Source organism: Hemicordylus capensis, chromosome 5 (assembly GCF_027244095.1).
Source record: "Hemicordylus capensis ecotype Gifberg chromosome 5, rHemCap1.1.pri, whole genome shotgun sequence".
In the NCBI taxonomy this organism is placed as follows: Eukaryota; Metazoa; Chordata; class Lepidosauria; order Squamata; family Cordylidae; genus Hemicordylus; species Hemicordylus capensis.
Genome location: NC_069661.1, coordinates 7,746,421 through 7,763,306, shown reverse-complemented (window position 1 = coordinate 7,763,306; position 16,886 = coordinate 7,746,421). Strand labels below are relative to the sequence as shown.

Here is a 16,886-nt window from a genome sequence, read left to right as displayed (position 1 = left end):
GACATCAGCAACAGCTGGAGAGCGAATGTTGCTTCCTCGTGGACTAGGACCTGTCCCAGCAAATTCTGATGCTGTGGTGTGCTTTTGTTTTCTTTTCCCTCCAGGTTCCTATTTCCCTTCTCTGAAGCCCTCTGGCATGGCCTTTAAGATCATCTTCTGGCTGGGCTACTTCAACAGCTGCGTGAACCCCATCATCTACCCTTGCTCAAGCAAAGAGTTCAAGAGAGCTTTCATCCGGCTGCTGAAATGCCAGTGCCGCCGGCGAAGGAGGCCGATCTGGAGGGTGTACGGTAACCACTGGAGGGGGGCCTCCATGAATGGCTCCAGCCAAGACGCTGATGGGCAGCCGAGGTCCAGAATGTCCACCATCAACGGTTCATTCATATTGAACTCCAGCAGCCTGGAAGGGTCCAGTAGGAGGAGAACTCTGAACTTCAAGAGGTGGAGGATGTTCTCCCCTTTCCAAAAACCGACGACACAGCTCAAGGAGAAAATGAACAGCCTCTCCAACAAGATCCGGGGAGGCTCTGTCAAAGGGGCTATGACGGCCTCCTACACAACAGAGGTGGAATCTGTCTCCATAGGGATCCCCAGTGAATTCATGGAGTGCATTGACTATCAGATGTACGATGACCTAACGGACTCCGAGTCATGCGGGCTCAGAGAGACCGATATCTAAATGTCAACAGGGATCACCCTTTGGAGTTCCATTTTGTTTTGTCTCTGTCTTACGTGCAGTTGGCTGTCATGCGTAGGACACAGAAGAGGGTGGATTGGAGGAGCCATGGAGCAGTGGTAGAGCGCATGCGTTGTATGCAGAAGGTCCCCGGTTCAGTCCCTCACAGCTCCAGTCCAAAAATTGTCTCAGATGCTACGGCTGGGAAAGATGTTGGCCTGCCTGAGACCTTGGAGAGCTGCTGCCAGTCAGAGTAGATAGCATTGGAATTGATGGGCCAATGGCTGGACTCCGTATAAGCCAGCTATTATGCAGTTGGGTTGTATGATTATGTCAGGCTGTACATGGACAGGTAACTCATGCAGAGGAAATGCTATTGGCTGTGTGGGACACCAGACCCATATCTCCAATAGGGCAAAGGAGAGACGTTGGCCAATACCTACTATGAAGCAGTGAGAAATCTCTCTTTCTCCTGATAGAGAGGGGTGGTGTCCGGATATCAGTGGCGAAATTCTTCATAATCAAGAAATATTTCTTATCTGGCACCAAGAAAGCTTCAATTCTTTGTCAAGGAATTTAGAAATATGCACACTAATGTAATGTATTTGCATAAACTTTGCCCAACAGTTATGCTTTGTTCTGAACTTGACACACTGCTGAATTCTGCTGCCACGCGGCCCAAAAATCCCAAAGAAAAGATGAGGGACAATTAGGAGGATATGAGCGAAGGGTACATGAAAGGAGATGGGTACAGCTACTCTGTCAGAGCACAGAGGCCCCAATCCGGCTAATATGCTTGTAGGGTGAGGAGAAAGAAAGACTAATACGGGACTGTCTTTGGTTTACAGGCGTTATGAGGGACCAACTGAGAAAAAGAGAGTATCTACCTAGGTTAAAAACAGCTTCCTCAGGTTTAAGGAATATTGCAGATGTTCCCCCTTGCAAACGCCATTCCTGTAATAATGACAACCTAGAAACTTGTTTTTCAAAGGGAAAGGTTCTCAAGAATCCACATTCCATAGCCGTTTATAGTTCTATTAAGAAATTCAGAAAACATCAAAAATCCTGCTTGACACGCTGCACAGGAGTACGTCACTCTTACACCGTGTGTCAGAGTTCCTTGCTGGTGTTCCCAGCGTTCCTTGCTGGAGCACATTCTGTACATAGTACCAGAGCCTAGTAATGTTGCCTTTGCACAATTTGTGTAAGTTGCACAAATGCAAAAAAATAAAAATAAAAAATCTCCAAATTGTGTTACACAAGAGTAAGCCCACTGGAAATAATGGACTGGTGTACTCGTGCAGTATATCAGCCCCTGAAAACAGATCCAGTGTAATGTAACTGAGTGTGGATAAGCCAAAATTGCTACACAGTGGCCCCTTTTAAACTCTCAAAATGGCAAGAGCACTCACCCACATAGTGAGGGGGTAGCACAATTGTAGCACTCACTCACATCGTGAGGAGGATTTTAGCGCATTCCTACTACCACCCCATACTTTCCTCCCCTTTTAATTTATGATTGCTGTATTTCCAGTTGGTTACAGGAATGTGGTGGAATTCGATTCACCAGGGCGCTTTCCAGATCAGACCCTGCAACGGGGTCACGACGCATCTCCGAAGTGTGCGTCCACACTTCCTGTGTTGTGACACCGCAGTCCCTACGCTGACAACAGGGTGCCGTTCACATTTCCAATGCCTTGTTTCGAATTTAATCGCTGCAATATAGTGCTGTGATGTCTATATCCGGCGTAAAGAAGTTGCTGTTTTTTCAGGTTGTTAGTTTTCGTGAGACTGCTCCCCCGCTGGGCGCTTTTCTATTTACGTTTTGAATGCAATCTGCCTGAACTGAAGCATTTTGCTGCTGTTGAGCAGCTAATCTCGAAAGCGCCCATGACCAGCTCTCCAGTCTAACTGCCCCTAGTCCTCTGTGTCCACCCAGACTGTCACGGAGCCCAGTTCCCAGGTGTGTGGTTTGATAATATTAACTCAGTGATAAAGGGAAAGCACTCTGTACATGCTTAGAGGCATCTCCCTTTTCCATACCATAACATCACAGGTTCCAGGGCTGAGCCCCTGGCATGCAAAACAGGCTCAGGAATAAACCGCCAGCTGCAAATTAAACTCTGGGTTCAATGCTCATTTTGATCATCACATCTTAGAAGTAGGTTCTAAAATGAAGTGTCGGATATCAGGTTTCAAGTTCTGACTTGCTTTAAAAAATAAAATAAAATAACCATACACACTTGCCAATGTGCAGTGTGAGATATGGAGAAACCATCTGAATTTTCCCAGTGTTTCTCCTCAAACCCTGAAACCCTCTTCCCAATTTCACTTTGGGGAAATTTTACTGCCAGCCCTAAATTTCAGATCTGATTATTCTGAACTGGCTTGCTTATACCCGAAGACAGCTCAAGACAAGACCTGCTTGTGCCTGAAGCAGGACATCAAAGTAGCTGCTCCCCATGGGGTGGGGGTATATTAGGTCCTGAAGAGCACCTTGATATCCTGCTGACACCTCAGTAACCCCCCCCCTCCCCCGGAGGCAACAACAGCCTCATGAACGGACTGCCACTGGACAGAAAGTGCAGGCTGTGGGTGGGGTGGAGAGGTATATCAACATTCTGTGCCAGGAAAAGCAAGTTCTGCATCCCATATAAATGTCAGGCAAATTTGCATTAAATTGCAACATTTTGCACACATTTATTCAGCTAGTTCTATGGGGAAAGGCAAGAAACTAGGCAGAAGACTGAAACTCCACCCTCTGTACACTGGAAGCCCCATTCAACCATCCTGCTGACTTCTTTCAGCAAGTAGAACCCAGGTAACACTTCCACTTTCGAGTATATCTCCATGGCCCTAAGGACTAGGAACTTGAGTTTTTAAATTAAATACAACAGAGTTTCTTAGGAAGCTAAACTGCTGTGCTCAAGATACAAATTCGGTGTCGGCTAGAACTGCAGCATCCACCCTGGCCTTCACGCTGAACCAAGAAAAAACATTGTTTGCAAAGCTTGCCAGCTTGAATTGGCCTCCAAATTGGTTATATATATGTAAATGCTGTTTCAAGGCTAATCATGATGATCTTACAAAAAGGAAAAGTATAGGTGGAAGAAAGAAGATGTCCTTTCTCTCTCTAATGAGATGGGACATCAAGAGAGGGTTGTCTGCATCTTTCTATTCCCTTTTCCCCTGGCTGTCAAAGCACGAGCCGGCTGGACAAATTACAGAAGCTCATTCTGGTGCTTGTCAAAATATTTTTCCTACAGGCAGCCAATAGCATCGGGCAAAACTGGCCCTGATTGAGCAAACGCAACCCCATCTGGTCTGCTGTTCCTGAGTGCATTCTCCAGATAACGGACAGGTTTGGCAAATCATTCTTAGAAATAACCAGCAGGCGAGTAACCCTTCTGGATCCCAAACTTGTTAAGTCTATGGCAAAATTCCCAACGGGACCTCTTGGTGGGAAATGTACTTTTCCTCTCCTCTTGTTTATTTGGACTTGAGTGGGAGCCAGCATGTCCAGTCCTGAAGCAACCGCAAATCTGAAAATAGCGTTGCCACCAGCACACGTTGCTTCTTACTCTTCTTACCAGCGAATTTTCAACCAACCAGCAAAATCTAGTTGGCATGTGGCCAACATTCCCCTTGCAGCCAATGGAAAGATCTGAATGTTGAGATTATATATATATATATATATATATATATATATATATATATATATATTCTCAAAATCTACATACAGACACATATATACACACATGTGGTTAATGGGAAGGCTTAGGAATTCTGTTTTAATTCTCTTATTTATTTGAGTCCATTCTCCCTTTCAGCCTGGCCTGGCCTGGCCATGGCTCAGCTGTTGGGGGGGACCCTGTCCGGCTTGGTTATCCACTGGATGGGAGATGAAGCACACTCTCAGAAATAAAATTCAAATGTTCGTGTTTTGCTTGCCAGTCCCAATATAGCAATTGTACTTGTTGATTAGACAAACAACAAACCAAGCTTGGATCTCTCCTTCAGAGGACCACCAAAATCAAGATATTTCTATTGACACAAGGTTTGAATGGACAGCCATGTTTCAATGCACTGACTGATGGGCATAATGCTTGCTGAACATTCAAGCAACGGTAGCGCTGCACTTTAACAGTTTTGAATTTCAAGGTGCCCCCCCCCAAAAAAAAATGTTATTTTGGTGGAGAAGAATTATTTTCCCCAAAAATATGTTGTCCTAACCCTAACCCAGTACTCAGTCAATACCACCTGAAGGACTTACACCAAAGGTTCCCAACCTTCGGTCCCCAGATATTGTTAGAGTATGATTCCCATAATCCCATTGTGTCTAGGGATGCCATTGTCACTGGGGATGATGGGAGTCGTAGTCCAGCAACATCTGGGGACCCAAGTCTGAGAACCCTTGGCTTACACCGTAATAAACATGGTCCTTTCATGATGGTCCATGGCCAGTGTGATGACATCACTGAGGGCCGGTGAGAGCAAGGAGAGTGCTACTTGGACCAGCCCCATGGATCCTCCATTCCTGGAGTCCTTGGGGAAGCTGCTACTGGAGGAGGACGATGGCAACCCTTCCATAGTAAGCCCAGAGGCCCTCACCTGCTTCCTCTTTATCGTGGCTTGAGCTTTTACAGTAGCCGACTTCATCAAATGTACAAAGTTAATCGAGAAAGTGAAAGGAATGTACACGTGTGGGTGGTGGTATAGTAGGGGATAAATTGGGTTCAGGACCTGAAAGTGATGGGACTAACAAACACACATTTAATCCTGGCGCATTGAACTCCAAGATTTACTTTGAACACAATACTTAACAGAAGGGGGAGAAGAGTTAATTCCCCCTCCCTCTTTTTTTAATGACGAACTATCCATCACTTTGTTCAGGCCCTGAGAAACACTTGCAAAAGTCTTAATGAAATCAACTGCTACAATCATCCATTGCAATTGTCCTTTCCTGCTGTTCTGTTTTAAATAGAGAGAATCTGGAGGAAGAGATGGAGTGGCTTGGGAGACCCAAATACTAGGAGGTTCATCACTGGGCAGTTGCCAATGCCCTCTTGTCTGGCTACATCCAGTATCAGTCAGGCCGTTGTAATGCCACTGTCAGAGTTCTGGGCCAAGTGCTCTTAATGCCGCCTCAAAACTCCATCCTCTGGATCACATTGGCAAGCTTTGGTAACAAGATGTCTCAATTGTGACCAAACCTGTGTGGGGTCATTCTGACCCCCAAATGAAAACCTGGAGTCCCAAGAGTGGGAGATCAGAAAAATGAACTCCCAGATTAGAACTAATAAATAGAACTAGATTTTGTTATAATTATGAAGGGGACAGAGACCAGCTTCTAGAGAGAGGCCGGTATATTAAACTAGGCTTCTTTCTGAATGCTCCCAGCAATGTATTCAAGTCGTCACATACATCGAGAAAAGTAATTACAATGAGTTAGTGGAATCAGACTGTGGTGAGTCACAGTCCATGTGGGTCATCCAAGCAATCACATGAACGTTTCAGCCCACCACAAGTCCACTGAGAAAATCCATTCTAGTCAGTTGCAACAGATTAAAAATATAGAGGTGTGTGAATCACTCCGAAATCTGGGAATAATACCGTGTGACTGGTATACAAAAAGGAGCTATGCTATACTCCCAGCCATGACCCAAAGAAGGAACATGTTTGTGTCAGAAAAGCCCATGTGCACCGCCAAAGCATCTCTTGGTTCTTTTGTTGCAGCAGTTTCCACTGCCAAAGAAACAAGCCACTGTTCAGTTTTGTTCAAAGGCTTGCCTCTTCAACAGTGGGAACTACAAAAAGTTCAAGTGACCTACAAGCAGGATATGTGAGGGGAGATCTGACCTCCTAGTTTCTCTTCTCTGTTGTTTCATGAGCCTCCACTCAAGACCACTGACTGCACGCCATCCATCAGCCAACTCTTACTGCTGACACAAAAGCAGAGAGGACTTCATCTGCAGTTCTGCGGGACTAATATTTTATAAACTTTCTATCTTATTGTTTACAGCCATGTACATAGGTGTATATTTCCTTTAACAATTATTTGGATATTTCATGACTACTTATTCCCCCCCTTTTTATTTTCAATCTGCAAGTGTATTTATTAGCCAGAGTGAGGTTTTATTTCCTGTCCCATGATGCAAATTCTGCTGGATTGATTTATGTATACCGTGAAAAAACCAGAATGCACATTTTTTTGTTTGTTTGTACCAAATACACGCACAATTCTGCCTAAGAAAGTGCATTGTTTAAGACGTGTGATGCTTTTTCCTTTCTTTCTCAGTCTCCTGAAGGATCTGACGTTTCCAGAAGTCACTTCACTGTAGAGATGCCCATGATATTTTGCCTACATTGGAATCCAAAGTGAATTTGGGGGTTCCAGAAAAAAATCCTCTAAGGAATATCAATGAAAGCCCAAATATTTCTGATTATACCAAATAATTTGGTAATATTTATGGTTGCTGTCTATTTTAACATTGTTAGCAGGGAGGTGTATGTTGACATGGGGAAGCATTCAAAATGATATCACACACACACACACACACACACACACACGGGCAATCCTGCGAGCAGGATGGCAAAAGATACCCCCATTACTTCAGGACCTTGGAAGGACCCCTCTCCTCACACCCCTTGCAAAAGCTTGCCAAACACACACACACACACACGGAGGGAAGAGGAAGCTTGCAAGGGTCAGTTTTGAGAGGGGGCTGGCCCCCACTGATGGCATGAGGCAAAGCTGCATTTTGCAACTAACCACAGCAGCCACAATATCTTGGGTTTCCCTTGCATACACATGCACACACATGCAGACACACACTGGTGGCATGGGGGCAAGGGGGGCAGTTGCCTCCCCTGGAATGAGCCAGTTCCCGTTGAATTCAAGGGGGCATACTCTCAGGGAGGGGAGTATTGGATTGCTGGTTCCACCACCACCACCCCAGCTTGGAAAAAGTCCTACAGATGCCCATGACTGGTAGCATAGTGAACTGTGTTGGTCTGGCACCTCATTCTGCATCATTTCAGCCAGGTTGGAATATGCTGGCAGTTGCACAAAAGCTTGACTTGAATCCACAGCGCCTGTGCGTGCAGGGAGCTACGGACCAGATGCCGTCTCCAGAGAGAGCGGTTGCCATGTCCGTGTGCTGCAGCACAAGCAGCAGAGAGCCTTGAGATGATGGGCGTTGTAGTTCCACCATATCTGTGGACCCAGGATAGATTATGTCCCTCCTCCACATAACTCAGGTCCCCCAGCATTCCCATTGCATCCTCACAACAATTCTGTAATGTAGGTAAGGCTGGGGGGAGAGTGACCAGCCCAGGTCACATCGCAAGCTGCATGGCCAAGTGGGTTCCTAGCCTCGCCTAACCACTGCACTGCACTGCACTGGCTTTGATGGATTGTGGACATAAGAACAGCCCTGCTGGATGAGGCCCAAGTCCCATCTAGTCTAGAATCCTGTTTCCCACAGTGGCCCACCAGAGGCCTCTGAGAAGACCACAGGCAGGGGGTGAGGGGCATGCCCTCTCTCCTGCTGTTGCTCCCCTGCAACTGGTATTTGGGGGCATCTTGCCCATCACATCTGATCTAGACCTGTGTTATTGGACTGGCCCAATTCTCTGTTTTAACCCTGGGCAAGAGGCATCTTTTAAAGCAGGGGGTTGTTATTTATTTATTTATTTATTTATTTATTTATTTATTTCACAGTGGGGTGTGTATCTGTGTGTGAGAGGGCGGGGCCTGTTCGTATGTTCTTATTTCCAACCATTCGTCGCCAGAGGCTGCTGGACTACAATTCCCACCAGCCCTAGCCACAATGGGAAACAATATATAGGGACCCCCAGATGGGAACCCTTCGGTCACTATGACTGGTAGGGTTGCCATGTCCCTTGGAATTTAGGGTAGCCCCCGGATTTGGGCTACGCCACCCGGCTGCTACATTCCACCCGGATTTACACGGATTTCAAATGTGCTGCCTGGATGGCCCGGATTTTACTCTGGATCCGATCACATGGGAGGGCAGAGAAGGAGGGGGAAGTGTACAAACCTGTACACCTGGGGGAAGTGTACAAACAAACAAACAAATAAATAAATATGCAAATTAGTTGCCACATAATTTGCATAATATGCAAATTAAGCCACCCGGATTTGGGAAGCTTGACCTTGGCAACCCTAGTGACTGAGAAAGATGGGAGCTGCAGCCCAACAACTTCTGGGGACCCAAGGAAGTTGGGAGGCACAGCCTGAAAGTGATGGCTGCCTCATAATCCAGTCAGCAGAGGAGAGGCACAACGTCCCTTCCAGAAGCTGTTGCTGGTGTCTCCCTCGCTGCATTCCTTTTTAGATTGGCAGCCCCTTGGAGACAGGGAACCTCTCCTCATTCCTTCTGCCATGTAAACCACTCTGAGGAAGCAGTACAGAAACATCCCTAATAATGATTCAGATTTTCCAGATAAAGGGATCGCATGCTAGAATGTGCCTACATATGGTCAGTGCAAACAGATCGCTTTGTACCCACAGGAGGCTAGCATCTCAGGGAGGAGGCTAGATTCAGATGCTTTTCTTGTTTCCATTATTTCTTTGTGTAAACCACCCTGAGCCATTTCTGGAAGGGCGGTATAGAAATTGAATTTAGTAGTAGTAGTAGTAGTAGTAGTAGTAGTAGTAGTAGTAGTAGTAGTAATATCCCCCCACAGTGAGGCACTACCTTGGCGTGGTTGTGAGGTTTGCGTGCTCTGAGGAAGGTGAGAGCTATGCCAGAGGTCCAACCATACTGGACAGGTCTCACCAGAGGAGCAAGACAAAGAGTGCCTCTCCCATCAACAATATGGTGAGACGTAACTTTAATAAATCTATACCGGATCGGTCGTCGCCCGGGTCAACAAGGACCGCGCCAGGTGCTGGAGTCCCTGGACATCTGGTGGCAAGTGGGCAACAGGACTCAGGATCTTCAGTTGAGCAACCAGGGCTGAAGACAGCAAAGTTACTGGAAGAACAAAACATATACTGGGTAGTATATATACCGTGTATAAGAGTCTAGTCACACACACAACTTTCATGAAACATGGATAGATTAAACATATATAATGAAACACACAATTACTGAAGAAATTGTCTGTGTTCTAGACCCCCAAAAGTATGGCTGAAGGTCAATTATGCCCATAGTCCTTATACATGTAGATATATAGTCCTTCCAGATCTTTTTTCTTACTGGTTCTTGTTCAAGTTGTTGCTCCAAACGTTACTCAAAATTCTTCCAGATCTTTTTTCTTGCAAGTTCTTATTCTAGTGGTAGCTCCTTGTACAAATGTTGCTCCTTCTGGTTGTTGCTCCTTGTCCAAATAATACCCAACAGGTATCCTATGTAACTTGAGCAGGACTTCATCAGGAGAAGTGAGCTAAATACACAATAACACATGTATCATTTTAACAAAAAAGTACCTTCAACAAATTATGTTAACTCAAAGGGTTAAAATTTTTTAGTTATTACTCACATTTATTTCTTCCGAAGTGACACTGCACCTACCAGTGGTTTCTAAATTAGAAATCCTACTGGATAACAAGTTGTACTGGCGTTGACATTGAGCGAAGGTTTATTTGCGTAACGTGAGATGAACCTAACAAGATTGTTTGGACAATGCTAAATTAACCGAAAGCATCCCTCGAGCACAATGCTAAAAGCCTCATTTCTCCGTGGACACTCTTGGAACCACAGCAGGGTGACCGAGGGGGAGTCACGTTGGCTTCATCCCTGATCTCCGTACTCGGTCCGTGTCATCATTCTTAACTCAGCCAATAAATTTAGAGGTGTTGCCTTAAAAAGAGAGTTGTGTCAGCAATTAAGTCTCACAGGCAGTTGCTTAGAGTGGCTACATCTTTACTTTGATTCCACATCATAGGAACATGGGAAGCGGCCATATACTGAGTCAGACCATTGGTCTCTCTAGCTCAGTTTTGTCTACACAGACTGGCAGCGGCTTCTCCAAGGTTGCAGGCAGGAATCTCTCTCAGCCCTCTCTTGGAGATGCTGCCAGGGAGAGGACTTGGAACCTAGATGCTCTTCCCAGAAGAGCGGCTCCACCCCCCCGAGGGGAATCTCTATCTCTTCCAGTGCCAACACTTCTAGTCTCCCTTTCATATGCCACCAGGGCGGACCCTGCTTAGCTAAGGAGACAAGTCAGGCTTGCTACCCCAAGACCAGCTCTCCTCATCTTGAAGGCTTAGGGTGGGTTGCAACATTAAATGCATTCTAAAGCTATCAACCATAACAATGCAAACTCACATTGCAAAAGATTAGGAATAAATCTGAAACCCAGAATAAAGAGGAAGTGCTGCTGCTATCGGTGGAGCGTCCTTCCAGCTAAGAACCAGGTCCTCTTCACACAGTTCAATCCCTTCCGTTTCCAGGTAAGGCTGGGAGAGACTCCTGCCTGAAACCTTGGCGAGCCAGCTGCACAGGCCTGCTCAACTTCGGCCCCTCAGCTGCTTTTGGACTACAATTCCCATAATCCCCAGCCACAGTGGCCAATAGCCAGGGGTTATGGGAGTTGTAGGCCAACCTCGGCCGAAGGGCCAAACTTGAGCAGCCCTGGTGTGTAGACAGTACTGAGCGAGATGGAACAATGGTGTGACTCGGGATAAGGCAGCTTCCTATGTTCTTCTGTCCTTCGGGTATCCGGGCCCCAAACTAGTAAGAGCCTTAAAGGTGATAACCAGCCCTGTGAGTTGGAGGGGAGGGGAGCGGGTCTCGAGGTAGTGAGCATGAATTGTCCCCTTTGCTAAGCATGGCCTGCCCTGGTTTGCATTTGGATGGGTGACGACATGTGAGCACTGCAAGATATTTCCCCTTAGGGAACGGGGCATTAGCTCAGTGGTAGAACTGCTGGCATGCAAAAGGCCCCAGTTTCACCCCCTGGAATCTCCAAGTAGGGCTGGAAGAGACTCCCGTCTGACGCCCTGGAGAGCTACTGCCAGTCTGTACAGTAGACAAGCAGCTATTGGGACCAATAAGGCACCTTCATAGGGGGGGACATAGGAACATAGGCAGCTGCCATATACTGAGTCAGACCATTGGTTCATCTAGCTCAGTATTGTCTTCACAGACTGGCAGCGGCTTCTCCAAGGAATCTCTCTCAGCCCTATCTTGGAGATGCTGCCAGGGAGGGAACTTGGAACCTAGATGCTCTTCTCAGAGCGGCTCCATCCCCTGAGGGGAATCTCTTCCAGTGCTCACACGTCTAGTCTCCCTTTCATATGCAACCAGGGCAGACCCTGCTTAGCTAAGGGGGCAAGTCATGCTTGCTACCACAAGACCCGCTCTCCTCTCCTCTTCCTATGTTTCAAACTTGGGTTAGGGTTAGGGCACACCAAGCAGATGTTCTTGCCATCCCCATGTGCAACACCAATATCATTTGAAGCAGCTCTTTGAGAGACTGGACTGGGGAAAGGTAAATAGCGAGCTGAAGAACCTTCGGGTGCAGGGTCTGTCCTTTGGAAACTGATGTAATTTGTGGCTGAAGTGCCCTGCTATTTCAACTCAACTTCCAAGGAGAAGGAGAAGGAAGAGGAGGAAGAAGAGGAAGAGGTAGTAGTAGTAGTACTAAACCATAACAAATTATTCTCTGGGCAGTTCACAACACCACATTTTTTTTAAAAAATCCAACACACACACATAAAACACAACAAATTACAACACAAAATTAAAAAATATGAAACACAAAACATTTTTAAAACTTTTCATTTTTTTAAAAAAATCTATTTTAAAAGTGAACAGAAAGGTCTAAAAGTACCCAGAATGTTGGGGGGCAATATGCTAAATCATTGTAAACCGCTTAGAGAGCTCCGGCTATAGAGCGGAAAATAAATGTAAGTGCTATTGCTATTGCTATTGCTAAAAGAACAAAGCGACAATGCCCGGTGAGCCTCACTGGGGAGGCTAAATCCCACTAAAGTTATTTATTTTTATAGCCTTCCTCTAGTTGTATCTTTGTAGTCTGTTTTCTTATCAAGAAGAGGATGAAAGCATATTTCTTTTTAAACGACATTTTTATTTTAAATCACAAATGGGTATAAGCATCTCTTGTTCTCACCCATGCTGACTCAAGTCATGTAATCAATTCTTTTTCATTTCTAAGTGAATGTAAAATAGTTCCATTTTTTCACCCACAAGATGGCAGCATTTATCAATTTTTGAATCTGACCTGCTGCTTTCTGGAAGGCAAGCAAAACCGGCAACCTGTACTAAAATAATAAGCGGTCATATGGTTGCATTGGTGTTGGTGGGGTGCAGGGTGGAATCCAGAAGTCACAATCTGGTACTGTCTTTCTTCGGACCAGGCAAAATTCCATAAAGGCACAAGCTCTTTACTAAGAGCCTCGAGGCACCTTTAAGATCACGACCTGAAAGCCTGGCATAAACCTTCCCTTTCCTGGACTATAATCCGTTTCAGCAGAAACCCAAAATGTTAGATTCAATTGGCAGTTTTTTTTCTGTATACCTGAGAATGGGGAAAATGAATTGTGAATAGTCCATGAAATAAAAGAGGTGAGTTTTGCTGCATGCCCCAGTCTGGGCCTAACATTTTATAGTCTTTCAGCCTTACCGTTTGTTTGTTTGTTTGTTTGTTTGTTTATTACATTTCTATCCTGCTCTTCCTCCAAGGAGCCCAGAGCGGTGTATTACATACTTAAGTTTCTCTTTCACAACAACCCTGTGAAGCAGGTTAGGCTGAGAGAGAAGTGACTGGCCCAGAGTCACCCATCAAGTATCATGGCTGAATGGGGATTGGAACTCGGGTCCAGCACTCTAACCACTACACCACACAGGCATATGTGTAGACAGACTGAAAGACACCTGAAGATAATCCTTCATGCATCTGAACACAGAACATAAGGAAGATCCTGGCTGGATCAGGCTCAAGGCCTACCTAGTCTAGCACCCTAGAGGGAGGAGAGCAGGTCTTGTGGCAACAAGCAGGGATTGTCCCCTTTGGTAAGCAGGGTGTACCCTGGTTTACATTTGAATGGGAGACTACATGTGAGAACTGCAAGATATTCCCCTGAGGAGATGGGGCCGCTCTGGGAAAAGCATCTGCCTGCTTGCATGCAGAAGGTTCCAAGCTCCCTCCCTGCCAGCATCTCCAAGATAGCGCTGGGAGAGACTCCTGCCTGCAACCTTGGAGAAGCCGCTGCCAGTCTGTGAAGACAATACTGAGCCAGATGGACCAGTGGTCTGACTCGGTATACGGCAGCTTCCCACAAGGGCACTCCACAGCACTGGCGCCACCCCTGGGCTTCCTTGCCACCTGCTGCTACTGCCCAATAAATATATGTTTTCTCACAATAAATGTTTGTTGTCCAATAGCCACTGAAACATGTCAGCAGTCAGTATGAGGGTTCACTGATAAAATGTATACTCTGTTCCGACAATAACACCTGGCTCAAAGTATCCAACAGGGCTCAGAAGGATGGTTGCGCTTCTGGCAATATGACACCCACTGAAGCATTTCCCATTGGAGAAAAAATTAGTACTGGGAGAGAGGTTGTCGTCCCGAGGTTTCACTCAAGGGCTGCTGCTGCAGGGATCATTCTGGTAGATTAACAGGCTGCCTCTAATCAAATCCCAAATCTTTATTACGGTCAACAACCAGATTCATACATAGTGAATCATCACTATATAATCACAGCAACAACAGCAGCCATAGGTCGGTCAAATGGCAACAGGTCGTCTCTTCAACTGTTCACTCATTTCCAACGTTGAGAGTCCTCGAATTTGGCTCCTCAGATGTTGTTGGACTATAACAACATCACCAAAGGCCACCATTGCTGAGGATGATGGACATTGTAGTCCAACAGCATCTGGGGACTCAAGTCCAAGAAGTCTTGCCCTCCACAAAAAGCAGAATTTATTTATTTTTATTAATTGTTAAATTTATATACCACCTTTCATTAAAAACAATCCCAAGGCAGTTTACAAAAGTTAAAAAACATATAATGAAAATGGCAGTTAAAAGTGTTAAGCTAAAAATATGACAACAAATCTGATTTAAAATATATAAAAGACAAACATAAAAACTGTACAAAGATAAAAACACAGAGAAACAGCAATAAAATAATCATGTGAAGGCCTGGATAAAAAGCCAAGATTTAACAAGCTTTCTAAAAACTGTGATGGAGTCTGAGGAGCAAGATTTAACAAGCTTTCTAAAAACTGTGATGGAGTCTGAGGAGCGAATAGCCACCGGGAGAGCATTCCAGAGTCTGGGGGCAGCAGCAGAGAAGGCCCCGTCCCACTTGCACGACAACCAAGTCTCCCTCATTGTCGGCACCCGGAGCAGAGCCCCCCTCAGATGATCTTGTCAAGTTCCTCATCAGAATTGTGTTCCAGAGTTATCCGGCTGACCCCAACTGGAAGCGGAATGCAGGGCTTGAGGGGCTTTTGACCTGGCCCAACGAGACCGAGCTGAGAAGCTGTGGACCATTCAGGAATACCGTAATTCCTGTGGAATGAGTGCCTCTTTGGGGGCAATTTCTGCCCCCCTTTGTGAAAGGGCATGAAACTGTTCACAGGGAGGAAAGTACTGGGTCAAGAGAGAACATCAGCCTGTTGCCAAGGGAATCAGGCCACCATCCCCACACATTTGATGTGCATCTCAGTGCCAAGAAGCATTCGCCCTGTTACCTCAGCAACAAGGATGTTTCCTCTTCAAGCAGCAGCACATCAGGGAATAGCAATGCAAGCGGCAGCTGTCCTAGAAAGAAGATGCTGAGCACCAGACAGCCACATCAGTCAAGTTGGAACGCACTTGAAGAGCGGCGCCCCCAACAGCGTACCCACCTCTCTCGAGAAACAGGAGATTAGTCTTTGGTCTGCCACAAAGGACGAATGTAAACAAGTGTCCAAAAACATGCATGTGCCCATGGAAGGTCAGGTTTTACCGCCAACAGTTTTGTGCCCCACCAAAGGGTAATTTCACACCGAAACCGAAACCACCCAAAAAATTCGGTGCAGCACCCATAATGGGGTTCAGAATCTCAAAAACTGCAATACATTGATTGATTGTAACTGTTTTATGATATTTGTGAACCACCCTAAGCTATTCTATAAGGGCAGTCTAGAATGCTCCTGCCATTTGCAAGGGACAGCAAAGTTGGCCCAGGATTCCTGATCTTGACAGGAAATGGGGAACCAGCCACTACAGAAGACACTTGAGGATGTGCCAACTGCCCAGCCTTCCTTTGCGTTGGAAAATCTGTGGAAGTGGGGAGGAATGTTGGCCTAAATTATCCCGGCGTCACTGAGAAAAAATGCCTTTGATCAATGGACCAATGTCCTCTTTATGACAAGCCTTGGGCTGGTTGTTAAGGAATGCTGCCCGCAGTTCTATAGGGGTTTCCACTCTAAACGTGCCGTTACCAAGTCATCACGAAGAAGATGAGCTGTTATATGAGGAGTTCCTGGTTCAAATCTCGATGCAGCCACAGATTTGCTAGGCAGCCTCAGGCAAGGGTCCCAGGGCATGGCTTAAGGGCATATGATGGAGCCCTCTTGCTGAAGCTAAGTAGACAAACATCAGTCACGTTTGTGGATGGGGCTGTAGCTCACTGGTAAAGCATCTGCTTTGCATGCAGAAGGTCCCAAGTTCAATCCCTCGGGCTGGGAAAGATTCCTGCCTGAAATCTTGGAGAGCTGCTGACAGTCAGTGTAGACAACAGTGAGCTAGATGGACCAAGGGTCTGACTCAGTATATGGCAGCTTCATTTGAGGATGATGTCATAGCTTTGCATGCAGAAGGCCCCAGATTCATTCCCTAGGACCCCGAGGCAGTGGATGGAGGCACTCTGGGAAAAGCAGAAGGTTCCACGTTCCCTCCCTGGCAGCATCTCCAAGATAGGGCTGAGAGAGATTCCCGCCTGCAACCTTGGAGAAGCCGCTGCCAGTCTGTGTAGACAATCCTGAGCTAGATAGACCAATGTTGGATTCAGTATAAGGTAGCTTCCTTTGTTCCTGTGTTAGTGGAAGGAGAGCTGGCCTTGTGGTCTCGAGCATGACTTGCCCCATTTGCTAAGCAGGGTCCACCTTGGTTTGCATTTGGATGGGAGACTACATGTGAGTGCTATAAGATATTCCCCTTAGGGGGGTGGGATCATAGCTTAGTGGGAGAGCATCTGTTTTGCACGTGGAAGGTCCCAGGT

General features: G+C 46.1%; 1 protein-coding gene across 1 annotated transcript in view; it reads left to right on the top strand.

The window, feature by feature from the left end:
- Window positions 1–6,943, top strand: part of ADRA1D (adrenoceptor alpha 1D) — an 84,199-nt gene extending 77,256 nt beyond the window's left edge. The window contains exon 2 of the mRNA XM_053257531.1: window positions 105–6,943. Coding sequence (XP_053113506.1) covers window positions 105–679 — 575 coding nt within the window. The 3' untranslated portion in view covers window positions 680–6,943. The remainder of the gene's footprint in view (window positions 1–104) is intronic.
- The last annotated feature ends 9,943 nt before the right edge of the window (window positions 6,944–16,886 follow it).